This window comes from Marmota flaviventris, chromosome 5 (genome assembly GCF_047511675.1).
Source record: "Marmota flaviventris isolate mMarFla1 chromosome 5, mMarFla1.hap1, whole genome shotgun sequence".
NCBI classification, from domain to species: Eukaryota; Metazoa; Chordata; class Mammalia; order Rodentia; family Sciuridae; genus Marmota; species Marmota flaviventris.
The window spans coordinates 62,165,275-62,192,314 of NC_092502.1; the positions used below are offsets into that span (position 1 = coordinate 62,165,275).

The following is a 27,040-nucleotide window of genomic DNA, read 5'->3' on the forward strand; positions in this document are numbered from 1 at the left end:
GGAGTGTTAGAGATGGTGGATGTCAACCTTGAGGACAGGACCTTATGCTGGAGATGCCAGGAGAGGGCATGTACCATGGTAGTAGAGCAGAGTTCTGCCATCAGACTTCCTGGATTTGGAACCCTGTGAGTAACCTTGAGCAAGTCATTCAAGACCTGTGACCCTTAGTTTCCTTGTCTGTCAAATGAGGTTAATACAAGTAATGCTACTTCTTAGGACTGCTGCGAAGATTGAGTAATTCAGGTGAAGATCATACACTGATGGCAGTGGATCAATACGTTTGTGAGTCAACATATGGTAGCTATTATTATCACCAGCAATCCCAAGGCCATTTCTAACAACCTCAGGACAAAAGTCCAACTGTGGGGCTGCTGTGGAGAGAACAGGCCAAAGAACCAGAACTTGCTTACAGGAGTTCCCTTCTTGGCTGTGTCGAAAGTGGCATGTGCCCTCACCTCTCTGGGCTTCAGTTTTCTCATATGGAAATGAGCATAACTCCTATCTCCAAACAATCATAATGGAGACATCTGCAGCATGTGAGGGGATAGAGGAGCAGCTTCCTCCCCTGCATAGATGGCAGTAGACTCACCCCACTCTTGTTTTTGCTGCTCATGGAGAGCCCCAGGGCTGGACCCCCTGCCAGGGACTGCTGCAAGCGCTCTTTCACAGCCACGAGCCTCAGTTCTAGGTCGATCCTGTGTTCCTCCTTTGCCCGACACTCAGCTTCCAGGGTGGCCACAGCTTCCTCCAGAGCCTTTAACTTTGCTCCTGAGTCCAGAGACACTGATGAGACACAGCCCAGCCTGACCAAAGCTCAAAGATTTTTTTGTCAGGGCCTCTGGCCCTTGTCTGTCCCTCCCAGAGGACCTTTTCAGAACCTTAACGACAAGGACTTTGGGCCTGGGCTTCTAGTTCTGTGTTGAGTGTGTGTGGTCTTTACCTGCCTAGGACCCATCTTCTGGAATTAGCATTCCCCCTCTCATTTTCTGTAGTTTAAGTAGGGCCTACCCTATTTCTAGTTCAAAAGTTTTGGCATATAACTTAGGCCTAACTCATAATCACCTCTCACCTTCTGGTCACAGTGAGTGGCTTAAAAATCAGAGTTGGTTCAATCAGAGTGAATCCTGAGGTTTTGTAGTGCTTATGGGGGAGAAGCTCCACTGGGATGGCTAAGAGGGTTGGGTTAGGGTTGGAGCTTTGCAGTGGTTGTGCCACCACAAGAGGGAAAGAATGAAACCAAAATGGAGGAAAGCACAAATATAAGTTAGATAAGCTTCCTGGAGACATCATTTAAGCCCCTAGACCTCACTGCACATGATCTCTCAATTTTAAAGTTATGTTTTTCTTCTTTTCATTTCTATGTAAGTCTAACCAGGCTCACAGGAAATCTATGAGTAAGCTCCAGGAGCTCCTGAAATTATTCCCAATATTTTGAATTGTGATTTTTGTTTTTTAAGGAAAGTCTGCAGATTTATCAGATTCTCGTAGGGCTATATGGTCTTGAACATGTTCTATAAGGATAGGACTTCTGTTTCTTCCAGAATGTGGAGAAACCTCAGGCTGAAAGCATGGTGAACTGTATTTAAAGGAAACACAGCAGAAGGGGTGTGGAGGAACCCAGAGTAGGCAGGGATTTCAGAAGAGGAGCCTGGGAAAGTATCACTGTTCCTCATTCCCACCTGGGACCAATGTCTCACACATCATCTGTGAATGAATGAATGCAAGATTCAAGATGATCTCTCAGGAAATGAGATTACCAGGTACTAAGGTCACTTCTGTTTTTCATGCTTCTGAAGTCAGGCTTTTTCAACCTCTCATATATTTATGTAACCCCCTAAGGAAATAAGTGTACACATTATTGTGATGCTTTTCCATTTTCTTCTCCCAAAGTGGTTATTAAACTGAAGGCACTTTTTTTAGTTAGGGGGGAATTTTGATGTAATAATGAAGAGGAGGAGGCAGGGGAGAAGAAGCACACCCTCCTGTGTGGGCAACTAAATAACTTGTGCAAGAAACTTCCCCTTGTGACAGGGAAGGTGCCAAGGCTGAGCCACCCACAGAGGCTCAGGACCACAACCACACAGGTACCTGGGCTGTTCCGAATGGCTTCCCGCAGCTCCCTCTTCTCCTGCCGAAGTGCCATCAGCTCTGTCCGAATTGTCTCTTTCTCTTTCTCCAGCTTCTCTTTTTCTACCAGGTATCTCCGGGCATCCTCCTCAGCTCGGTTCTTGCCATACTTGTATTGATTGGCACCTGAAGAGATTTGGGGAAGAAAAAGGCCCTCAGTTCTGACCTCTAGTGAGGTGGGTGGATAGGGTTAACTTTTCTCTCAGCCTTATCTTCTCCATCTATCAAATGGGAATATTTAGATCTATTCTCTTTCATATAGAGAGCAAAAGGGAGGCCCCACAGCACAGGGACTAGAAGCAAGGGCTTTGCAACTCAGAGAAGGGGTTTGCATTTGCATTCTTTCTTTCCCTTAGTGGTTGTGTCTTCAGGCAGAAGTGAATGGTGGTGCTTTTGTGCCTTTTTGCTGAGGCCTCAATTACCTTATATGTAAATAAGGATACTGATAACATTTAACTCATGGGGTGTGGAAAGATTTAAAGGAGGTATTTAAGGAAAAGTATTTAGCATAGTATCTGGCACATGGAGAGTGCTTAGTAATTGTTAGATAATAATGATAGTCATATATAACAACAAATTTTATGAGGTATAACACACTTTGATTTTTAAAAGGGCATGCTTTATGTGAGGCAACTCTTTTATATATATAAATGATAGGGAGATAGCTACACATAATTCAGATTCATAGAGAATCCAGACTTTGGCTAAAGGCAGGCATTTCCCATTGTATTCCCGGGGGAAGGGTGGGGAAAGGGAGAGACTTAGTATTCTACTGTAGGTTGAACATGATGGTGGACAGTAACAACCAATAATCATGGCAATAATTAATTAAGCATTTACTATGTGCTAGATACTTATATGCTAAGTGAAAACTTGCATTTTCACATTTAATCCTTATAAGATGTATTCTTTTATTATTAGTTCTATTTATTTATTTAGATATATTTATTATTATTAGCTCTTTTATTGTTTAGGAAACTGAGACACAGAGACATTAGTTTTCACTGCTAATGGTGACAGCTCAGTTGAACCTATGTCTGTCTGAACATGCCATTTTTTTTTTTTAAATGGGTATCAGGGAATGAACTCAGGGGTACTCAACCACTGAGCCACATCCCCAGCCCTGTTTTGTATTTTATTTAGTGACAGGGTCTCACTGAGTTGTTTAGTGCCTTGCTATTGCTGAGGCTAGCTTTGAACTTGCAATTCTCCTGTCTCAGCTTCCTGAGTCACTGGGATTTCAGGTGTGTGCCACCACACCCAGCTCATGCCATATGTTGATGCTTGAACTGGGCCAAGGCCAAAGTCCAATCTCTCTGGGGAAATTATAGCCTTTTGGAAGCTGGTGGGGCGTGGAATGATTCCTATGTTTTGCTGATAATTGGGGTGTCTTGTCTATCTAGCTTTTCTAGGATTACAGTAGTCACCTAACAACCCATGCAAGAATCAGGTCTTGCCATAACTACCATACAGTTAAAATCTGGATCATAAATACAACATGGAGGAAATCCGTACCTTCTCTACTTTTCCAGATACACAGAGGCATGCCAGGAGAATTCACTCCTAGACTTTTGAATTTGTAGTTTGTTTTTTTTGGTACTGGGGATTGAACCAGTGGCTTTACCACTGAGCTACCTCCCCAGCCCTTTTTACTTTTTGAGACAGGGTTGATCTCACTAAGTTGCTGAGGATGGCTTTGAACTTGAAATTCTCCTGTATCACCTTCCGGAGTTGCTGGGATTATAGGCATGGGCCACTGTGCCTGGCCTGAATTTTGCAGTCTTATAAAATAAATAAATAAAAGGAGGAGGGTATATTAACAAAGAGTTATCAACATTTTATCATTTCATTGTATCAGATGAAGACCTTTTTTGTGCTATTACTGTTATACATGTTCCATCTATATATGTTCAAAACCCAACAATGAAGAGTTACAATTTTTATTTTATATAATTTTAAGTCTACTAAAGAAGTTGAGAAATGAAAGAAAAGCAAGGATATATTTGCAGAGCTTGTTCTCTTAACCTTCTTATTTACCACTTGGCATCATTTTCTTACCCCCACTCACCTCCTTTGTATCATTATTGTCAGTTTTTTACATTTCTTTATATACTATAGGCCCACAAAATGCAAATAAATATGGTTGTATACAATTGCTTTTCCAACTCAGTAAGAGAATAAATGAGACAAAATATGCATTTGTATTTTTATAATTACTTAATTACCTTTACCAGTGCTGTTTTTGTTGAATTAAAATTGCTGTCTGGGTTACATATTTTCAAACTGAACAATTTCCCTTTGCATATCTTGTAAGGTAGATCTACTAGCAACAAACTCTCAGTTTTTACTTATCTGGAAATGTCCTTGTTTTATCTCAATTTTTTGAAAGATATCTTTGCTGGATATAGGATGTGAATTGACAGCTCCCCCAAACATTGACAGTGTTTTGAGTATGTCATCCCACTACTTTCTGGCCTCCTCTATTACTGATAAGAAGTTGGCTGTTAATCTTATGTTTTTTTTTTTTTTTAATTTATATGTGCATTTTTGTGTGTGACGAGATAATTTTCTCTTCTGCTTTCACGATTTTCTCATCTTTAGTGTCAGTGTTTTAATGATGAGTTCTTTGTGAATCCTCTTGCCTTTATCTTACTTAGAGTTTGCTGAGCTTTTTGGATATGTAGATTGTTTTTCAATAAATTTTGCAAGTTTTTGGCCATTCTTTATTTGATTTTTTTTCTTTTCCTCTTTTTTCTCCTTTTGGTATTACTTTTATACATATATTAGTGCACTTAAAGGTATTCCACATTTCTCTGAGACTCTGTTCACTTTTCTTCCTTCTTTTTACTTTCTACTCTTCAGCTTACACAGCCTTTTTATCTGTTTTCAAATTCACTGATTCTTTCTTCTGCCAGTTCAAATCTACTGTTAAGTCCCTCTAGTGAGTTTTTCATTTCAGTTATTGTACTTAGCAGTTCCCTAATTTCCATTTGGTTCTTCTTTTTATAATTTCTATTTTATTATTGATGGTCTCAATTTGATAACACATTCTATCCCTCCCTCCCTCCCTCTCTTCATGGATTGAACCCAGAGGCAGAGATATATCCCCAGTCTTTTAAAATTTGAGATAGGGTCTTGCTAAATTGCTGAGGCTAGACTCAAAACTTGCAATCCTCCTGCCTCAGCCTCCTGAATCACTAGAATTATAGGCATGTGCTACCAGGTTCAGCTTACCTTTATTTCTTTGAATGTATTTATAATGGCTATTTTGAAATTTTTGTTAAATTCTACATCTACATCCTTTCATAGACACTTTTTGTTGCTTGCTTTGCCCGCTTTGAATGGCTCATGCTTTCATGATTCTTTACATGTCTCATAATTTTTTGTTGAAAACTGGTCACTTTACTATATTATAGAATCTTTAGATATTTATTGATTTTGCCTTCCTCTCAAGGATTGCTATTTGCTTAATATTTTAGTGACTTGGCTGGATATTTTAGTGAAGTCAGTTTTCTCTAGCAACGTGAAACCTCTAATATTGCTCCTCAGAGGACATAGTACTTTGCATGGGTATAATCACCCTGGATGGCAATGGTTTTAGTAGGGTTCTCTCTGACTCTCTCCTAGATCTCTCTCTTAAGCTGTCTGCTGCTGTTAACCTAACACCCAGCCATTAGGTTCTACTAATTGTTAACTAATTATTGTTTTTGAAAATGCTCTGGGGCATAAATTGCTCCATGGTCTGATCCAGTTAAATTCAGTCCCTTTACAGGATAGATTTTGGGGCCAGTCTTTGAGATTAGTTCCTAATGCTGTTCTTCGCTGTCTTTGTGGTTCTCTCTGATCAGCTAGTGGCCTGTGGTTTAGTTTATTACTCCTGTGGAGCTCCTAGCCTCTTCTTGTTTACCACCAATCTCCATTGTGTTTGAGAGTACCTTTTACTTTGAACTTTGCTACACTGTGTTGCACCCAAAGTCAGTTTGTTTGTTTGTTTAGTTTTATATGGATACAATATCTTTATTTTGTTTATTTGTTTTTATGTGGTGTTGAGGATCAAACCCAAGCACTCTGCCACTGAGCAACCCAGCACCAGTCAGTTCTTTTGAGAGAGAACGTTGGAGTTCTCTGTTCTTATGGCCCACCTTTTCCCCTGGCCAGAATCCCTGAGTCACTGCTCTAGATGTGGGGGTAGAAACATTGGCCAGTGTCATCTGAATGTTTTTCTTCTCTAAAAGTTATGTTGAAACTTAATTGCTATTGTAATAGTATTAAAAAGTGGCACTTACCCCCGCAAAGTGCAACCTTTAAAAAGTGATTAGCTTATGAGGACTCCACCCTCATGGGTGGCAAATTCCCCTGTGTGGTTGTGCACACCTGTAATCCCAGTGGCTGGGAAGGCTGAGGTGGAAGGATTGCAAGTTCAAAGCAGGCCTCAGCAATTTAGTGAGGCCCTGTAAGCTACAAAACAAAAAACAAACAAACAAACAAACAAAAAACAGGGCCGAGGATGTGGCTCAGTGGTTAAGCATGTCTGGATTCAATCCCCAGTACCTTCTGTCATGTGATGACGCAGCAAGAAGGCTCCTGCCAGATGCTGGTACCTTGATCTTGGACTTTGCAGTCTCTAGAAGCATGAGGCAATAATTCTCTTTTTGTTATAAATTACCAGTTTCAGGTATTCTGCTATAGCAGCACAGAATGAACTAAGACAGCTTGCTTGTCTTGGAGTGACATTCCTGCCTTATGAGCAGGGTGCAGGACTGGGGCAGTAACTTTTGGTTTTCTCTGCTTGCTTCCTTCAGCCTGGAACCTCTCTGTCTGGTTGAACTGGAAGGAGGGCATTCAGGCTCCAAGTACTTGTGAGCTGGCCCACCTTGGGTAAAGCCTGTACTCCCCAAAGAGCTGGGTGGAGAAGGGAGCTCCCTGCCTTTCTGCTGCATTCACTTGGAATTTAGCCTCTGCAACATGGAGCTGGGCAGGATGAGAAATGCTGGTAGCTTGTCCTTGGGGAGACACTGTAGCCCTTAAAGGAGCTAGGGGAACAGTGAGCCATGTTTTCTCATCTACACTTGCCTGGAGCAGACACTTTATTTTTTCATACTGAACAGGGGGTGGGGGTAGAAGAGGGTAAAGATGTGGGTTGTGGCTTAAATGCCGCTCACTCTCACTGTTCTTACTGAGATTTAGCACATTTTCTAGAATATGTATTTATTCATTTCTTATATGCCCTTAACAATTTCTAGAGATTTTAAATGATTGTTTTAATAATTTTCTTCAGTTACAGTTGTTTTTTTGGTGAGTGGGTCCACAGTTTTCTCATGTCACTATTTTTCTCAGTAATAAACTTGGCCTCCACAATTTTTACTTTTTGATATTCATGCCCTTTTGTGGTCCTTTCCCACAAAAAACAAGGCTGAGCTGTATAATATTGGGATATTGCAGAAATGACAAGACTATGACTTCTAAATGTAGATCATAAAAGACATGTATTATCTGCTTGCTGCTCCCTCTTAGGTTGTGTGCTCTGGGGGAAGCCAGTTGTCACATGATGAGGAATTGCAACCCTATGAAGTGGTGCCCATTGCAAAGAACTGAAGCCTCCTTCCAACACCAGCACAAACTTGCCTGGCATGCGAGTGAGCCATTTTAGAAACAGATCCTCCAGTCTGGCAAGCCTTCAGATGACTTCAGGTGATGGGACAATGTCTTGACTGCAGCCTCATGAGAGGCTCTCAGCCAAAACTACATAACTCATTTACTCAGGATTCCCAAACAGCAGAAACTGAACCACTAAATTTTGGGTATTTTGTTATATTGTGATAGAAAATTAATACATGATATTGTGCAAGTCTCTTTTGCTGTAGACTGATTATGAACCTCCCAAATTCCTATTTGAGGTGGGTCTTTTGTAGGTGGGTAGGTCACGAGAGTGGAGCCTTCATAAATGGTATTAATGCCTTTACAAGAGACCCCAGAAAGTAAAAAAAAAATGGCTATCTATGAAGCAGAAAATGGGTCCTCACAGACAGAAATCTGCTGGCGCTTTGGACTTCCCAGCCTCCAAACTATGAGAAATAAATTTCTATTATTTATAAGTCATTCTGCTTATAGTATTTTGTTATAGCAGCCTAAGTGGGCCAAGACACCTTTTATTTATGTTCTTCAAACAATGTTGTTGGACTACATTAGTGGTTACATTAGTGGTTTCCCACCACTCTTCAAGGAACATGTGACTTCATAGTGATGGCCAACACTGATAGCTAGGGGAATGAGTGGGCTTCAACAAGAGTAGCTCCGTTTTTACATCTCTTTCATAAATTGGTCTTTCTGCTTATTTCAGTTTTTCATTTTAAAATGGGCTTTTCATAAGACCCTGTATTTCCAGTGCCTATGAATAGCATATAAAGAATGTTACCCAACATTTCTTTAGTTGTTTAGAGAAGGAGCTCAAAACATGCTGCCCCCCCTACTTTTCTTTCTTTTTTCCTTAATGCTAAGAATGGAACCCAGGGCCTCAGGCTTGCAAGGCAGGTGTTGTAGCAATAGCTACATCCCTAGCCCAAGGAGGGAATTCAGACCTAGAGATGGGAAAGGACTTTACCAAACTTGTCTTCCAAAGAAGACAGATCATCTCACTCCCAGGAGGGAAGAACTACCCAAATGAAATGGAGCTATAGTAAAGTTTTTTTTTTTTTTTTTTTAATCTTAAAAAAGCAAAGAATAGAACCTCATTTTTTTTTCAGGTGCAAAGGAAGAAAAGTAAGGAAGGAAGAAAAAAAACTCTTGGAACAGGCTTTCCTACAGGAAGCTGGCTTCTCATAGTATAGCAATAGTTCACATGGGTGCAGAGGTTAGTGTTAGAAATCAGACAGAACTTAAAAGAGGCATCTGATGTACTTAGTTATCATTGTGCAGTGTGGCAATTGAGTAATTCACCAAGACCCACAGCATGCTAGGTGGAGCTCGGCCTGGGACAGAGGTGAGCCATGGCTCTCACGGCAGCCCCCTCCAGGTTGTGTGGAGGGATTTAGTTCTCCACTTATAATCACAGATCAGAAATCATAAATTATTAGCTTCGGAAACAGATACAGCTTGAAGATGACTTCTCTCATTGTCCCTCTCTCTCTCTATATATATGCATATGCATATATAAAACAATCAGTGTTAAAATTTATAAAAATTAATTACTAACATTATTAAATTTCATATAAAGTCCAGATTTCTGGCATTTTGAATAATCAGTAAATCTGGCAACAGGGGCTGGCACTGGACCACTGAAGTGAGCTAGCGGTCACCTATAGAATTGGGCCTGAGTGCTCCAGTTCCCTTAGCCCTACCTCCAGTCAATTTCCCTCTGAGGCTATCTGCCAGCTTCCTTTTTTTCAGTGTGCATGTGTTGTTACCTTTTTTTTCAGTGCTAGAGAAGAACTCAGAGCCTTGTGCATGCTAGGCAGGTGCTGTACCATTGAACAACACCCCAATCCCTATTACTTTTTGTAGGGCATTTTCTTATGACTGACTTTACTCATTTATTGACCTGACTGAACCTGGAGGAATCTGATTTTGAGAACTGTGCTGTAGGCTGCTTCCCTTTCCTGTCCCTGCTTAGCAGGGAAGGCCCACACAGAACTCACTGGAGGCATGGCGTTTGACCTTGACCTGTGGATCCACTCGATGGGACTTCTCACTGCAGGAGGAGGCATGGCGTTTCACCTGGGCTCCAGTGGTGCGCTCGGGTTCCTCATCCTAAGTGGGAGATGTAGGAAAATGATTAAGTGCAGGAGGCTAAGGCTGCAATGCAGGGATGTGTTCCCTGTCCGTTTTGAAATTTGTGCAGTACTTGACAGTTTATAAATAACTTTCCCTGGTGGTATATTATTTGAATCTCCTACTATCAAAGGCAGCAGAAGGCAACTCTAAACTGGAGTACCTATGAGAGGAGAACTAGGAAGTCTGAAAAGACTGTGGTATGCTGCCACAAGCATTCTGGGACATGTGACAGGTACCGAGGACTCAAGTTCAATGAGCTGACTCCTCCTTGGTTTTGTGAGCAAAACAGGGAGACAACCCTGTTTTGCTGAAATCTAGACTGAAAGCCTTGCAGGTGGCCAACAGGCAGCATCTACCCCTAACAACATGGAACGAATAGCTCAGTTCAGAGTGGTAAGCAGAGGAGGAGACCCCAGCTCCTTGCTGAAAGTGGACATAGTGCCTTACATTTCTGGAGTGCTTAGCAGTCTAAAGAGCCTCTTTTTCCTCCTGACCTGGGGCTCTTTCCACTGTACCACCCGGCCTCCTGTGCTAGGGATTCCTCCTCCTGAACCATCATCTGTCAAAAGATGGGACTCCCCTTTGAGCTGCCAGTTAAATGAAAACCATTTCTCTGAAGCAAAGGATAAAAGGTTCACTGAGGGAGAAAAAGAAATAGAAGAAATGGCCTTTATTATGTTCCCAGGCAACCCCAAGGGACCATACCTGCATCTTTTCATAAGGAACATCATCATAGACTCTGGGCTCAGGCCACTGATCCTGGCAGGATCTTGCATATCTAGAAAATGAAAGGTACAATGATGGTGATGGCAGTTTGCAGTTTATAGTGTTTTCCTGTCCACTCTCATTTGATCCTGGCAGCAGCTCTTAATGTGGGTCAACAGATCATGTGCTGTGTGAGCACTTCACGGGAAGGGACCCACATGATTCTCACAATAGCCCACAGGGCAAGCGATTCATCAGAGCCTTTCTGTAAGTCAGGAAACAGAAGATCCAAGATGGCAAGCAACCAGCCTACATTTCTACAGCTGGTGGTGATAAAGATGGGACTTGAACCTAGAGTCTCCAATGCTTAACTCCATGGAATAGCCACATGTCCACCTGCATACTCAAGGACAGCTTAATGTCTAGTAGCCTGAGGGCCGAGCCCATTACTCCAGGGCTTCCCCAGTTTTGCTCATTCCACAGCTTGCCTTGACCCTGGCCTACGTCCCTCAGCCAGTTCCTTCCCCCATGTTGTAAGGGGAAGGTACCCACTCTAGCTTCCCAAGCTCTTCCTCCCTTTCCTTCCAGTGCCCAAGGCTGGACACAGATACATTGAGATTGAGCTGAGACAGGAAAAGTCATGGGCAGCTGTGTGCCAAGAGACTGGCCCTTACAGGAAGGAGTTGCGCCCAGCACTGACAATGCTGGTTAAGGTCTCCACGTCCACGTAGTCATAGTGCAGCGCCTCTGGAGTGACTTTGGAGCCCATCTCCACCAGCAGCAGCCCAAGCCAGCGACCCATGTCCTCTGAACAGCTCGCCTGGGGGAGAGGAGGCACAGTGAAGTTCATTTTCACACTGTTGGGCCTCTGGCTTCCTGCTCACTTCAGCCAAACCCACAAATATTTATAAGTGCCTATTATGTACCCACTTCTTAGGAACCAAAGAGGAATAAGACTTGGGGTCTGTGCAACCATTTGGATATAAAAACAACATTTAGGTGTTCTCTGAAATTTTTGAAAACTACTTACTTTTCTCTTAGGGGAAGCAATTGCTCATACAACTCAATTTTTACTTGCATTGTAATTGCCAAATAATTACAGTACTGTAGGGGAAGCCTCCTGTAAGTTGCTGGTTAGCTAAATGCATACTTAATTCTCATTTAGAAAGCATTGTTATAAAATCAACTTAGCTTGCAGATGATAAAAATGAATAAAGAAAGTACACTTTGTGCTAGAAAGCTCTGTATCTAAGTTAAAGAAATAAGAGGCCTATCTGAAGCTATGAGAAATAAAAGCAAATTACAGAGGCAATATTTCTTGAAATTTAAGAACTGAGAGAGGCAGTTGGTAACTGGGCAAAGAGAACAAGATCAACAGATTGAGTTTTAATCCTGTGGGGCACTATGTAAAGCATTAGACAACCCTGGCCTCAGTTTCCTTATCTATAATACAGGAAGGTAGGTATTTTAAGTTTTCTTCCAGTGTCAACATTTTAAATTCAAAATAGTCAGTAGGATTCTGAGAGTCAATGTGTTTTGCATGACCTCCGGAGGAACTCAGTGCCTATGGGTAGGAAGCACAATGAATACATGAAATGAATTCATGTTTCATTTATCCATTGTGCAACAAATGCTTATTGAGTGCACAGTATATGCCAGGCATCATGCAGATTTCTAGAAAAATAAAAGTATGCAGAACAGGCATGGTTTCAGCTTTTGTGGAATTTAAAGATTTAAACTCTATAATATAGAGAAAATCTTTCTAGAAATTTGAGTTGCTTGATGAGAAGAGTAGGCTACGTCAGAGGGCAGTGGTTCATCTGAGGTGGACTGCTGGGAAGGTTTTATGGGAGACTCTAGAATCAAATCATGGTTAGACCAGATGAAATGCCTTTCAGATTTGGGATTTCAAGGTCAGGGAGGATAAATATACTTTAGTTCTAAGGCAGTCAGAATTAGGATTAAAAACCCAAAATGCTCTGTTAAATTAGAATTTCAGATGAACAACAAATAATTTTTTAGTATATTTAGTATGTCATCCAAGATTTAGTATGTCACACATAATATACAAAATATCATAGGTACACATGTTAAAAGCATGATTTGCCGGGTACTTAGAATAGGCATTTAGGCGTGTGTCCCCTGTGTTATCTTGCAAACCTGCTGGCTCACTGACAGTAGCACTTGCTTTCCCCTGCAGCGTCCTTGGGCAAGGTTCCCAACAAAAACAGGACCCTTGGGCCAGAGTCCCACCACAAGGCCCATCTGGACTCTCTCCTCTCACCTCCAGGATGGCCACCTCCTGTCGGTTACGCAGGATCCTGAAGGCAAATGGGTGTCTGGGCCCAAAGCCCGGAGCCACCTCACAGCCCCGGAGGGCGATTGCGTTCACGTGGGTCCGCAGGTCCGCGCGGTCCTTGTGGAAATACAGTGTGTTGCATTTGAGGCGGCACCAGCGTTCCTTCCAGCCCTGGTTCACCAGCACGTGCAGATAGCCTGGGAGGGGGAGAGAGCAGTGGCTTGACCTCCCCACAGTCCACCTTGGACAAATCCCATTTGGGGCTGCAAATTTGGTGCATGGGCCACAGCCCGGGACAGAGTGCCAGACCACCCTTGCACCCGCTGGAAAAAAGGTCTCTGCGTTCTTTTGGATCAGCTCACACGCCCCTGCTTGTGATGGTAGGCATCCTCTTTCTGAGTTTCAGTTTCCTAGCTGTGAAGTGGGTACGGATAATCCCGCTTGCACATCACTGCACAGCCCTGGGACCACACCAAGTGTGATGAAAAGAGCAAGAGCTGCTCCATAAATTGTATAGACACAACTCGACTCTCCTCCCCTCCCCAAATCCAGAATTTGCCCAAAGATAGAAAATAGTGGATGGTGCTGACACCTAGTGGCAGAGTATGGGAACAAAACTAGCCGGTCAAGGGAAAGAATTATAAAATTGAAATCAAGGCCCAGACTGCTCCATAGCTAACCACAGGTGCGCTTAGAATTCCCTCTTTTAATAAATAGATTAAAATTTATTATATTATTTTACCGTAACAATCCTGGACTCACTGATATATATATATATATATATATATATATATATATATATATATATATACACACACACACATATATTAACTTTTTTTAATATTTAATTTTTAGTTTTAGGTGGACACAAAATCTTTTATGTTTATGTGGTGCTGAGAATAGAACCCAGTGCCTCACACATGCTATGCAAATACTCTACCACTGGGGCTGGAATGTGGCTCAAGTGGTAGCGCGCTCGCCTGGCATGCGTGCGGCCTGGGTTCGATCCTCAGCACCACATACAAAGATGTTGTGTCTGCCGAAAACTAAAAAAAAAAAAAAAATTAAAATCAAATACTCTATCACTGAGCCACAACCCCAGTCCCCCTGATTACAAAATATTTTGTGTTTTTCTTTTTCTTTCTTTCCTTTTTTTTTTTTTTACAACAAAATGTTTCCTTATAGTCACGTTCTCTTATCCTATTATTTTTTTTTAGTGGTAGAAGAATATTATTGCATATCCAAAACAGCTTTTTCTTTTTGTGGTTCCAGAGATCAAAACTGGACCTTATGCATGCTAGGCAAGTGCTCTGCCTCTGAGTTACCCCCATCCAGTCTAAAAATAGATGATTTCTTATTGGATTACAGTAAATGGAATGTTGCATCTATATGAAAAAATGTTTTGCCTCCGAAAGCCCTTTTCACTCACATTGAATGCATTTATATTGAAAGGTACTTAAATATTCTAATCCAAATCTCTTTATGAGACTGGTTTTCAACTTACATATCTGGCATGTTATATGCTATGAAATGTTACTCCCCTCTCATTATAGAGGAGGAAACTGAGACCCCAAGATGGGCAGTGATTTGGGCCAAGGTCATAGGGAGTACAGAAATATGGGGGTCGGTGGATCTTTTCTTTCACTGAGAGGGCCTCACAGGAGCTAATTGATGGCAGGGCGTGGATGTTGGTGAAGTGGGGTTTAGCCATGCAGACGACTGGAATTCTCTTCCCTGCCCTGGGAGCCAGGTAGATGAGGCACGGAGGATCTCCTGGCTTTAGCCCTTGCTCTCCACATCCTGTACCCACCACAGCAGGGGACCTCCTCCTCTGCAGAGGACGTCTGCAGGTCTTCAGCCAGTGCTTTTTTCTTGGAGAAGCTGATGATGCGGGTGATCTTGCGGCCTGCAGCTCTGCTCATGGAGCCCTTCAGCTCTGCCAGGCTGCTCTTCTTTCCTTTACCTGTTGCAGCAGAGATGGGTCAGGGGAGGAGAAGGAGCCCCTTGTCCCAGTTCCATCCATCCCTGGCCTTCCCAGCAGCCCTTTCAGCTGGCACACAAGGAACTAGTATGCAGTTCCAGTTATGACAGTCCAGGTGGTTTAACCCAGGTCTCCTGGACCGGCTCTGCCACTGTGTACCCGCAGCTAAGGCCCCTCCTAGCTCTGGCAATCTTCAGCCTGAGCCAGCAGAGGCTCCTACCATGTTCGCAGGTCTCCCGGCGGCTGAGGGTAGAAGCACTGTCTCCCATGCCTAGGCTGTCGGAGTCTGAGGTCTGCTTTTCTTGGGACAGCCTCTGAGAAGGGACACAGACAGCCTTACCTCAGAGGAGACACTCAGAAGTACCCTTTTATTGGTTTAGTTTCCCCAATTCCCCACACACATGATAATCAGTTTAACGAACACTATAATGTACCTGGTATATCGTGCCAGGTATGGAGAGGACAACAATGACTTACTCATGTTGTGTCTTCGTTGTATAGTCTATTAGGGATGAGGCAATTAGTCATCACGCATTGACAGCAGTGTCCTAGAGTTTGCACTGTGTTTGGCAAGTGACAGGGAGCTGGGAGTGAATGTAGTGGTATGCTAATGTAATCCAGTGGTGTTGTGGGGATGGACAAGAGGGGCCAAGACTGAATGCAAAAGAGCCTATGGATATACATGTCACTCCTGGTCAGATGAGACTCCAGAAGGGGGCGAGCCAAGGTGACAGCAGGGATGACAGAAAAGGGATGGGCCAGCAGACATTTTCAAAATAGTTGAGACAGGACCTTGTGACCCATAGGAGTCCATTATGATCCCAGCTTTGATGGGAGAATGATAAGCGTGCGTGCGGACACACACGTTAGCAAGTTCATTGCCAGCCAACATTATTTTTACTCATACCAACTCCAGACCAATCATACATTCATTGATTCAGTCATACAAGGTCAAGGTAGCCTGTAAGGTAGAGCAGAGTAGTTAGACAGATCTTGGAAGAAATTAGAAACCTACTCTCATTTTTTAGCTGTGCACATGTGGGAAAATCCTCTCATCTTCCCCAGGTTGGTTTTCTCATCTGAATTACTCCCCCTTCAGAAGGCTGCTGTGAGGCACCAGAGAGATGGCCCAAGGGAAGCTATGAGGCCAATAGGTTGTATCATTCTTAACACCTGTGTGAAGGGCTGTTCTCCTGCTTCAAGAAGCTAAACTGTGCCAGCCAGGCCTGGGACAGGGTTAAAATGATACCCACCCACTTAAGAAGGCAGAATTACAGAGCTGAGGCCCCTGCCAAGGATCCCCAAGATCAGGCCCAGGGGTGCTTCGTGATAAGCCCCATCCTAGTAAGCAGGGAGGACACGAGAGGTCATGGGCTCTCCTGTTTATGTCCATAGGACTGGAAAAATAATAATTGTCAGAAATGGGGTAGCACTGCCCCAGCCTCCACTGTAAATTGTCAAACAGAAGCTGTGGCTGTATTTGTTCTGCAGTGGTGTGCAGACAGCAAGCTTTTCATCAACACAGAAAGCAAATACCAAGAAATGCTGTGAGCACTTTGGGATTAACTGAGGGATGATGATATTTCAACCCCATGATTCTACGGAGAGGCAGACCCATCAATACCACATCCTCAGCCTCTTTGCACCCCCAAAACCACCCTAAATATGTTACCCTCCCCCAAAGGCTTGGCTGCAGGAAAACTCAACTATACAAGCTCATCTCTACACATCCTGTGAACTGCACCACAGCATGTACCCACCAGTGCAAGCGCGTGTGCAAGTGTGTGCGCGCACACACACACTTTCTTTCCCACACCATCAACATTGCTTTCCTTTAGGCTCCACTACTGACAAGGCTGAGTGAGGGCAGGGCTGGGCTTCTCCACCAGCACCCTCTACACATGAGAGACCCCGCCCTGCCATAACTGTCACCTGATCCCATGGGAGTGCTTCTGCTGTCCCCTCCCTTGACCCCCCTGCTTCAGTAACATCTTGCTCATACTGTAAGGCTCACCATAAGTGCCATCTTCCTTACTCCTCCTGTCTCTCCAGCCAGTCCCCCTCACTGTCACCATTCAGGACCACTCTAACAGGGCTGACAGGCTCTCCCCGCCTTCTGAATTCCATGCTTCCTTCTGCTCCAGCCTGTTCCCTCTGCTTGGAATCCCTTTCTCTTCCCCTTTCTTGCTAACTTTTCATCTTCATATGAAAAGTGACTTCCTCAGGGAAACTTTCTGTACTCTGAGAGAGGAGCAGGCTCCCACCACACACTCCCAGGGAACCTGGTACTTCCCTTCCTAGAACTTCTTTGGCTAGGCGTTTGTAAGTCTCTGTGATTATTTGATTCAGGGCTCCTTGTTCACTGGCTTAAGTGCTGTGAGATCAGGGGATGTACCCATTTTTTAGAACTATATTTCAGGGTTCCCACAGTGCCTAGCATGGGCAGAGCCTTAACAAGTACTTGCTGGTGGATGGTCGGGATGCTTCACTGAGATGGCAGAGTGCTCAAGATTGTCTGGTTTTAAACTCTAGTTCTGTTTCTTCTTTCTTGCTTGCTTTCTTCCTTTTTTTCCTCACTACGGATTGAATTCAGGGCCACTCTTACCACTGAGCTATATCCCCTGCCCTGCTTTTTTACAAATTTTTGATACAGAGTCTCACCAAGTTTCTGAGGCTAGCCTCAAACTTATGATTCTCCTGCCTCAGACTCCTGAGCTGCAGGGATTACTGGTGTGCACCACCAAACCCGGCTCCTGTTTCTTATTTACTATGTGACATTGGATAAATCTTTCCATGCCACAGCTTTCTCATCTGAAAATTTACCTACTCCAAAGTTGTTACAGAAATTAGTTAATATATATAAAACATTTGAAACAATACTGTACACAGTTACAGTCTATAAATACTAGCCTTTATTACATTCTGTAAGACCCATCTATGTGGAGCTTAAACCTTCCTGTAGGCTATGATGTCCTTAAGGGGATGATCTGAGTCTGAGTTCCTTTGTTACCCACAGTACCTGGCAAAAGGTAGGCACTGGTACATATTTGCCCATGGCCTGACCAGCTGACCAATGACTGCTTCACCTGTGTTCCAAGCAGCCATCTTTCTTTTCTGGTGATATAGTCCAACTTATGTTTTCATGGTACAGTTCAGACATGACCTCCTATCTAGACAGGGTGAGCCACTCCTTCCTGTGTTCATACTGCACCTTGGACATAGACACTCATTTATTTGTGCATTCATGCACTCAGTAGACATTTACTGAGCACCTACTGCTGTGCCTGCTCTGTGCGGGGCATGCATTGCTTGTTTGGCACCATCAGTGGGATTTGGCTTCACCACCAGCCTGTGATATCCCCTGGGGTGGGGTCCATGTTGAATGCCCACTGCCTGGTCAGGAGGGCTTAGTAGAGACAGACGTACCTTGTCCAGGTCCAGCTTGCACAGGAGCACTGGGGATCTGGGAGCCTCTGTACCCTCAGCTCCCCCAGTTGGCCTGCTGACCTCTCGGATGACCTGTGGAGAGGACACACAGCAGGAAAAGATGGTCACAAAAGATCTGTAGGCAAAAGGATGATTGGGTTTTATATGATCAGGGCTGTTATACAGAGGGGTGGATGCAGACACTTGCACAAGCATGGGGTATATCAGAGTCTGAAAGGCTTCCTTCTGTATCCGTCCCTTGGACTAAGAGGATACAGGGCTAGAAACCAAGAGACTTAGTTTCATTGCTGATTAGTTATGTGTCTTGAAAAAGCTACTTCTGCCAGGCATGGTGGCACATGCAACTTAGGAGGCTGAGGCAGGAGGATGGGGAATTCAAAGCCAACCTCAGCAACTTGGCGAGGTCCTTAGAACACAGTGAAACCCTGTCTCAAAATAAAACATAAAAAGGGCTGGGGATGTGTCTCAGTGGTTAAGTGCCCCTGAGTTTAATCCCTGGTAAAAAAAAAAAAGAAGAAAAAAGAAAAAGCTACTTCTTTGCTCTGGGCCTCCATTTCCACATCTGTAACAGGAGAACACTGGTCCTCTGCTGGGGCTGCTGAGGCTGCAGAGGGTTAGACTGTGGATGTGAGGGGTGATATGAACCAGAAAGGCTTGCAAGGCGAGGACTTGCTTCTGTGACCAAGGAAGGAGCTGGGGTCATCATCTCTATGTCAGTGATAAGGAAACAGACTCACTCACTCATTCAAGGTTGCAGCAATAAGCATGTAGATCATAAAGTAATGATAGCCACCATTTGATGCTAACCCATCAAGAATTTTATCTCCACAGCAACCAGTGATCCCCAAGTTGCAGGTTAGGATGATGAGGCTCAGAGAGGTGAAGCCATATGTGGGTAGCAGCAGAGCCAGAAACTAAAAGCAAACAGTATGGCTGCAGGCTCTTAACCTTTAGATAAGATGTTAAGGCAGGTAGGCTCCTCTCTCTTTTTTTGCAGTATGGAAGATAGAACTCAGGGGCACTCTGCTACTGAGCTACATCTCCAGCCCTTTTTATTTTTTATTTCAAGGCAGGGTCTCACTAAGTTGCCCAGGTTAGCCTTGAACTTTCTGAGGCTGGCCTCTACTTATGATCCTCTTGCTTCAGCCTCTCAAGGATTATGGCTGACAGGAGTCTTGTAGCTCAGTGCTGGGGCTCCATCTTCTGACCCATCTGGCCCTTGGAGGCAGAGGTTTCCCCACCAGGCGGGTTCTCTTACTTCCTTCCCCTCCTGAGACAAAAGCAGTCAGGAGAAGCACCAAACATTCCACGCAAGAGCTGGTTATCACAGGAAGGAAGGGAGGGAGGGAGGTGCTTGGTTTCCTTGTTCCAGCAGGGAGATCAGAGGGAGAGAGAGAGAGAAAGGTGTCAGAGTGGAGCAGAGGTCTGTGCAGGGGGAGGTCGGCTGGAGACGACTGGGACTGGAGCATCGCCAATATTGCAGCAGTCACTGACAGTTACTGACACCTGCTGTCTGCCAGGTGCTGTGCCGAATGCTCCCAAGCATCTTCACAAGAACCATTTTACAGACAAGGAAATCACGGCACAGGGCGGTAAAGTCATTGTAGACAAGGAAACCACGGCACAGGGTGGCAAATTCATTTGTAGAAGACCACACAGCCAGTGAATGCTGCTTATCCTGGGACTTGAGCCAAGTCTATATGCCACCAAAGTCTTCCTTTGTCATAACCATGTCACTGCGTCTATGCCTTTGGAGTAGATCTACTTCTTTGATTCAAATTATGGCACCAACCACTTGGCAGTGAGATCTTTGGCAAGTCCTAAGTGCCTCCATTTCCTTGTTTGTAAAACAGGAATGATAACAGTCCCATTGTGAGGGTAAATAAGATCATGTATGTGAAGCTCTCAGCACAAGCCATGGCACAAAGTAAGTGCTCAATATGTGGTGGCTCTCATTGTTCTGTGTGGCCACAAAGATGCAGAAGTGGGGCCACAGGTGCTGGTTACAAGGGTGAATGTTCCCATCTAAAACATGAAAGAGTTTTTCCCTCCCTCCCTCCGATCTTTCTTTTTTTTAAATTGTGGTTGGACACAATACCTTTATTTTATTTGTTTATTTTTATGTGGTGCTGAGCATCGAACCCGGGGCCTCGCACATGTTAGGCAAGCACTCTACAGCTGAGCCACAACCCCTTCCTTCCTTCCTTCCTTCCTTCCTTCCTTCCTTCCTTCCTTCCTTCCTTCCTTCCATCCATCCTTCCTCTCTCTTTTTCTGGGTTAGCTTGTCTAATGACAAAATCAGCTTCCTTCATATTAAGCTCCCCATTCCAGGAGGTATATGAGTGCAGTCCAGACAAGCTCCTAGTAGGGATGTTAGAGGATCCAAATAACTAGAGGGAACTTGGGTCCCCAGCATGACATCTGTCTCTTGCAGACATCCAAGATCCATTTCCAAATATAAGCCCCAACTACGTGCAGGGCGCCTGGGCTCAGGCTCTGACCCCTTCTACCCTGAGCAAGGATCGGTTCTCTCAGAGACAGAATCCAGCTCCATCATTGGGGTTCTGGAGAAGAGAGGAAGAAAAGAAGGGCGGCAAGACAGGAGTGGGGTGTGGGCCCCACATACCTTCATCCATTCCTCAGCCTGCTCCCGGCTCTGCAGTGCGAGCACCAAGACCTCAGTGGCCCCCTGGGTGAAGCGCAGCTCATGCCTCTTGTGCCGGCTGTCCTTGGGCACGTAGATGACGCTGCAGGCATCCAGCGCCAACCTCAGATGTGGCTGACGGTCCTTGGAGCTTTTGTAACACTGGACAAGGAAAGAAAGGGTCAGGACCTTCTGGAGTGGAAGATAGAGCAGGAAGCTACGCTCATACAAAGGCTTGGAGTACCCAAAGTCTCCAGGGAAGTTTGACTTACCCCATAAAGACCTCCCCACCTAGCCCAACTGTGGGCACTGTGCAAGGACATGGAGATGCCAGCCAGGGATGTCATTGGGCATCTTCAGGCACAACTGTCTAGTAAGAAGAGATGGATTGCAGCATAATACCAGGAAGACCATTTGGGTCTTAAGAAGTGGAGAAGAAATGGGCTGGCTTGGGAGGAAACTACACAAAAGGGCGGTATGGCAGGAATTTGGAAAAGGGAATTCTAGCAGAGGTGGAGGGCTGGCCTTGGGAGGTCGGTAGATTATCAACAATGATTCTGACTCCTCCCTTCTTCTCATAAGGCAAGCATTACCTTGGTGGGAGAAACTGACAGTGACATTACAGAAAAGGAAGACCATAGGCTAATTAATCGTCTAACAGAAGCAAAAGCCCACAACAAAAGACGAACAAATGGAATCTAGACACATAGAAAAGCACACTACATCAAGACCAAGTGCAGCTTTCCCTGGGAACACAACATGGTTTCATATTCAAAAATCAACCACAAAATTCATCAAGTAAATAGAAAAAAGGAGAAAAAATCACACATATCAATAGAATCAGAAAAAGGCATTTTATATAATTCAGTATCCATTTGTGATATAAGCTCTTAGCAAACCAAGAATAGAGGGGAAGGATCTTCCTTAACATGGTAATAAGGAACATTTACGAAATCCTGCAGGAAAGATAAACGTCAGTCTTAATGGTGAATTACTGGAGCTTCCTCTAGAGGTCTGGATGGAGTTAGGCCCAGCTCCCCCCACTCTGTTTACACCATGCTGGAGGCCCTGGCCTGGCCGGGAGTTGGGAACAGAGAAGGCACAGGCAGTGGAAATAGGTCACCCTGACCCTTGTACTGGTGCTTGCCTGGGGTGAGCTTTCATTGCCCCAGGGTGACAAAGGGACTTGTTTCACATGCATCTGTGTTAAGCCAGTCTTGTCAGCAGAGTATTTTGGGGAGGAACTATTATTTTTTTTCCTAAAATTTATGCTCATCCACCCATTTCGGAATTAAACCTTGGTGAGCTTACCTCAGGTCTTTAAGGTGTGTGTGTGTGTGTGTGTGTGTGTGTGTGTGTGTGAATTTTGCTTGTGTGGAGAGCCATGATCTCAGAAGCACTGGGCTTTGAGCTGTGCACAAGGCCAGGCCAGTGGTCCTCAGACAGAAACACGTGAGTCTGCCTAAAGGCACTCACCAAGAGCTGGTCCTCCTTGATGACGGTCAGCTGCTTGGCCCACTGTCCAAAGCGCTTTTTCCGTAGCAGGAAGGCACATATCCTGCAGTCCCTCACCAGGTGCATGGAGGCCTCCTCGGAGGGCCACTGGTGCCTAGGCTGTGGCCCCTTCCCTTCCTCCTCCTCCTCATCATAGGACTCGTAGGAGCTGCTCATGGCGTCTGAGTCATTGTCTGCAGGCACCACGGGAAAGAACCTGTCACTGTGCTGTCCTGGGGAAGCCCCCTGCTCGCCCCGACACCCTGAGACCACAGAGGAAACCCAGGGCATGGTGTTGGAGAGGACTAGAGGCCTGCCTCGTGCAGTGCACTGTGTTTTGGATTTACCACTTGCTTTGTGATCTTGGTGACTTCACTTGGGGAGCCGCAGTGTCCTCATTTGTATGGGATCTCCATAAATAATAGTACTTATTTCGACCAGCCTCTTGAACACCAAGGCATGGAGAATGTTCAGCCAAGTGTTTGGCACCCAGTAAAAAGCTGTGATTACCCCATCAACTCTGCAGCCTTTGTCTCAGGTGATGCTCACACCAAATCCCCATCATGGATAAGGAAACTAGGCTCCCCTAAGATCAGTTACCAAGAGTCAGGGCAAAGGCAGGATTCTGGGCTCCAGATTCCTATTCCAGTGGCCTTTCCACTGAACCCTGGGGTCACAAGGGCTTTGGAGCATCTGTGGTGACCATGGCTGGGGTGAGAGGTGGGGCACATGAATGCCAGGGGCTGGCTCCTTGTGAGGGCAGAGCTGGTGTGAACTTACAGGAGTTCTTCAGCTCTCCGTTCATCCTGGCCGCAGGGTAGCTGCTGTCTGCGTCCTCATAATAGCCATCCACAATCGAGTGGGCTGGGCTGCATCCATCTGTGGGATTGTCGAAAGAGCTGAGCATGGAGAAACACAGACAGACCCAGGAGTAGACCCAGGGGCACGGCTGGGAAGGCCCTAGATACCTTGCCCCTTATCAGGGAATACAGAGTGGAGCTCAGGGCAGTCCCACACTGGGTGTGGGGACTTGTCTCTGCATCTTGTCTGCTCTCTGGTTCCCAACATACGCTGAGTGCCCCTGTCCCACGGAACTGCCCTGCCAGGCCTATGTTCATGCTATTTCCTATGCGCTCTTCTACCAGAGAACTCCTCACATCCAAGACCCAGTTCCAAGATCTTTCCTCTGACCTTCCCAGTTGGCTTCTCCTCAGTGACCCAGAACATCAGTGTGTGTGTGAGAGCATTTTGGTGGCAGCTCTGGTCCTTGCACTGTGGAGAGTGGTGCACCAGCTGCCAGGGCTTAGATCTGCCTCCATGTTCTGCACAGACCTCCTCTTCTCCCCTCAGACTTGCCGTTCACTTCCTAACACATCTGCTCCCTCATCTTGGAAAGGCAATTTTCCTTCAAAACCTCTGGGAATACAAAGGAAGAACTGGACCACAGGAGCGAATAATAATGCTCATACGAGCATTAGAGCAATAGCAGCAGCTATTGGAGCTGAATGGTTAGGGCACATCCTCCTTTGGGGCTGGGAGGTGGTACAGAGCAGTGCAGTGGTGAGCAGGGCACCTCAAACTGTTCTGCATCAGAATCACCTAGGGGTTGTTTTCCAGTGCAGATTCCTGGGTTGCATCCCTAGAGTTTGGGAATCCCTGGAGTGAGTTGGGCTGAGGAATCTGCACTGGGAAAAATAATTCGATAGGAAAATTCTAAAGATACATAAAATAGAAAATGCATCAAACTCTAATGAATTGGAACAAATTCATTTTTAAAAAATATATGAAGTTGGGCTAGGGCTATAGCTCAGTGGCAGAGCGCTTGCCCAGCATGTGTGAGGCATAAGGTTCAATTCTTAACACCACATTAAAAAACAAAACAAAACAAAAACAAAAACAAACAAACAAAACCAAATAAAATAAAAGTATGCTGTCCATCTACCACTACAAAAAAAAATAAAAAAAAATATATAGAGTCATTTTGATGTAGATAGTCCCTGAGGCTCAGCTAGAAGTTCGGCTGGTGAAGGGTTTGGGCTCTGTCAGAATTGAGCTCCAATCCTATCTCTTCCATCTCCTGAGTGAGCCTGGAAAGAGTACAGCCTCCCTGCATTCCGATTCTTCACTCAGGAAGTGAACAGCACCCCACTGTGGATTAATGATATCATGCACATAAGCTCTGAGCACAGAGCGTGGCACACATTGGGTGCTGACAAATGCTAGCCATCATTATCGTTGTGTCCTTTGATTCTCAATGGAAGGGAGGTTCAGCCCCATTTTACAGATGGGAAACAAGCCACACATGGCTGGTTGCTAAGTGACAGAGCTTGGGTCAGAACTGAGGTTGCCAGCTCAGGTGATGGAAGCATAGCCTCTCCTCCAGGAGGTCTTCTTCAGCCCAGTCCCACTCGCTCTCACACACACTGATCTTCAGGGCTCTGCTCTGGGTTCCCAGTCCCTCCTGTCCATCTGTTTCCTGAGGGCAGCAGCACTGAAGTTTTCCACAACTGGGACTCCCAGCTCTATCTCCCAAGAGGGGCTCGAGCTGCCTTTCGCAGCAGGCAATCTGAGGCCTCAGATGCTGACCACACACCGGTGAGGTGGACTGGGGGTGTCAGGGCCAGAGCAGCAGGGGGAGCTGGGAGGGGAAGGTGTGTCACAGAGGGACAAGACGAAGCACTGCAACACCTGGCAGGGCTGGACGCTGTGTGCCAGAGGAAGGATACTCCCTGATGGGCTTGGCATGAGCTCCCTGGACAAGGTCTCGGCCCTTCCTGAGGCCCTCCCTTCCCAGCTGCTCCCAGGAGGGTGCTTCTCTGCCCTGTCTGAAAGGGAAGTGAGCTTTCTGGAAAGATGCAGGAGCCTCATCTAGCTGAGGTGCTTGACCTGGGATTAGGCCCAGGAGCACCTCTTCCCCCTCCTTCCTCCCCTGCCCTGGAGTCAATGAGATAGGAAAAAGGTGCCTATTTTACATCCAAACAGCTGCTTGTAGTAACATGGAACTTGGGACAATCAAGGCTAAAGAGGGCAACAGATCATCTGGTGCAGACCTACCACAGTTATAAGGTAGAAACAACCCAAATGTTCATCAATTGATAAACAGATATGCACAACATGGTATAGATACACAGAATGTTATTCGGTCATAGAAAAGAACGAAATTCTGGTCTATGCTCCAACACTGATGAACCTTGGAAGCATTATGAGAAGTGAAAGAAGCCAGACAGAAAAGGTCATGTAGTATGTGATTCCATTTATACAACATATTCAGAATAGGCAAATCCACGCTGACAGAAGACTGGAGGTCCGCAGGGGCTGGGTGAAGGGGGCTGGGGACTGACTGGTTAACAGAAGTTTCCTTTGGGATGATGAAAATGTTTGGGAACTGGATAGTAGTGATGGCTGTACGACACTGAATGTACCAAATGCCACTGGTTGGACTTTTAAAAAATCGTGAAAATGCTCAACCTTGCCTGTAGTTGACCACAGTAAAAAAATAAAATGCCCCATGACAAAAAGCCCAAGCATTACAAAAGAACATGAGTGGAAGAGTATGTTTCCTTTGTTCAGATTTTTCTTTTTCCTTTTTGAGACAGGGTCTGGCTATGTTTCCTAGGCTGGCCTTAAACTCTGGGTTCAAGTGATCCTCCCTCCTCAGCCTCCTGAGTAGCTGGGATTAGGACGTACACCACTATGCCCAGCTGAAATACATGTTCAAATATATACATATATATGAACATATATATATATATATATATATATATATATATATATATATATATATATATATATATATATATATATATATATAAAATTTATTTATTATTTTTCAGTGCTAGGGTTGGAACCTAGGCCTCAAGCATGCTAGGCAAGTGCTCTACCACTGAATTACATCCCCAACTCTCTCCCCAGATTTCAGATTTCATCTCACTCAGGAAAACCTCATTAATATTTCTTGCGTAGCCTAGAAAAATTATTAGAATGCATGAATGTGTGTATATTCATTAGAAAAAAAAAGCTAGACTCATGTTAAACGCAGTATTTTGTGTTTGATTTTCTTAAATGACTATATCTTGGAATTTGTTTCTGATCAGCACAGGCTTCTTTGATATATGTATCCATGGTGTTTCTGGATGATGGGGTAGCATCCCACTAACATTATATACAAATTCAGCTCCACGTGCTGGGTCATTCAAAACCATAACATGGTTCCTTGTGTATAATTGTGTACAATGTTTTCAAGAAAGTGATAGCTTCTGATCCTCAAAGGAACACTATCCATTAACTCACTGGAGGGAGACCATGGAAGATCAAGGACTCTTCTTTGTGACAAATTTAAGAGATTTTCAAAGTTGATTTATTCTAGTGTTCTCTATATAATTTTAATGAGCACATCCAGCAGTACAAATATGTAGATGGAATATTTATATATTTATTTATATAAGTCATATGTGTAATAAGCTGTTCCAAGTATGCTCTTATTAGAGAATAAATGCTATATTCAAATAGAATTTTTAAAAACATGTGTTGAATTAAATATTAATATAGCTTCTAAGATTTCTGCCAACACCAT

At 44.5% G+C, this 27,040-nt stretch overlaps 1 protein-coding gene across 2 annotated transcripts in view; it reads right to left on the reverse strand.

The window, feature by feature from the left end:
- Afap1l1 (actin filament associated protein 1 like 1) overlaps positions 1 to 27,040 on the reverse strand; it is a 62,976-nt gene that overhangs the window by 7,271 nt on the left and 28,665 nt on the right. For both annotated transcript variants that reach the window (XM_071612254.1, XM_027949359.2), the window contains exons 6-17: positions 23,248 to 23,346; positions 22,450 to 22,661; positions 20,956 to 21,135; positions 18,309 to 18,401; positions 15,103 to 15,196; positions 14,712 to 14,864; positions 12,887 to 13,098; positions 11,277 to 11,422; positions 10,603 to 10,675; positions 9,762 to 9,873; positions 2,089 to 2,253; positions 590 to 768 (exon numbers count right to left, since the gene is read on the reverse strand). In XM_071612254.1, coding sequence (XP_071468355.1) covers positions 590 to 768; positions 2,089 to 2,253; positions 9,762 to 9,873; positions 10,603 to 10,675; positions 11,277 to 11,422; positions 12,887 to 13,098; positions 14,712 to 14,864; positions 15,103 to 15,196; positions 18,309 to 18,401; positions 20,956 to 21,135; positions 22,450 to 22,661; positions 23,248 to 23,346 — 1,718 coding nt within the window. The remainder of the gene's footprint in view (positions 1 to 589; positions 769 to 2,088; positions 2,254 to 9,761; positions 9,874 to 10,602; positions 10,676 to 11,276; positions 11,423 to 12,886; positions 13,099 to 14,711; positions 14,865 to 15,102; positions 15,197 to 18,308; positions 18,402 to 20,955; positions 21,136 to 22,449; positions 22,662 to 23,247; positions 23,347 to 27,040) is intronic.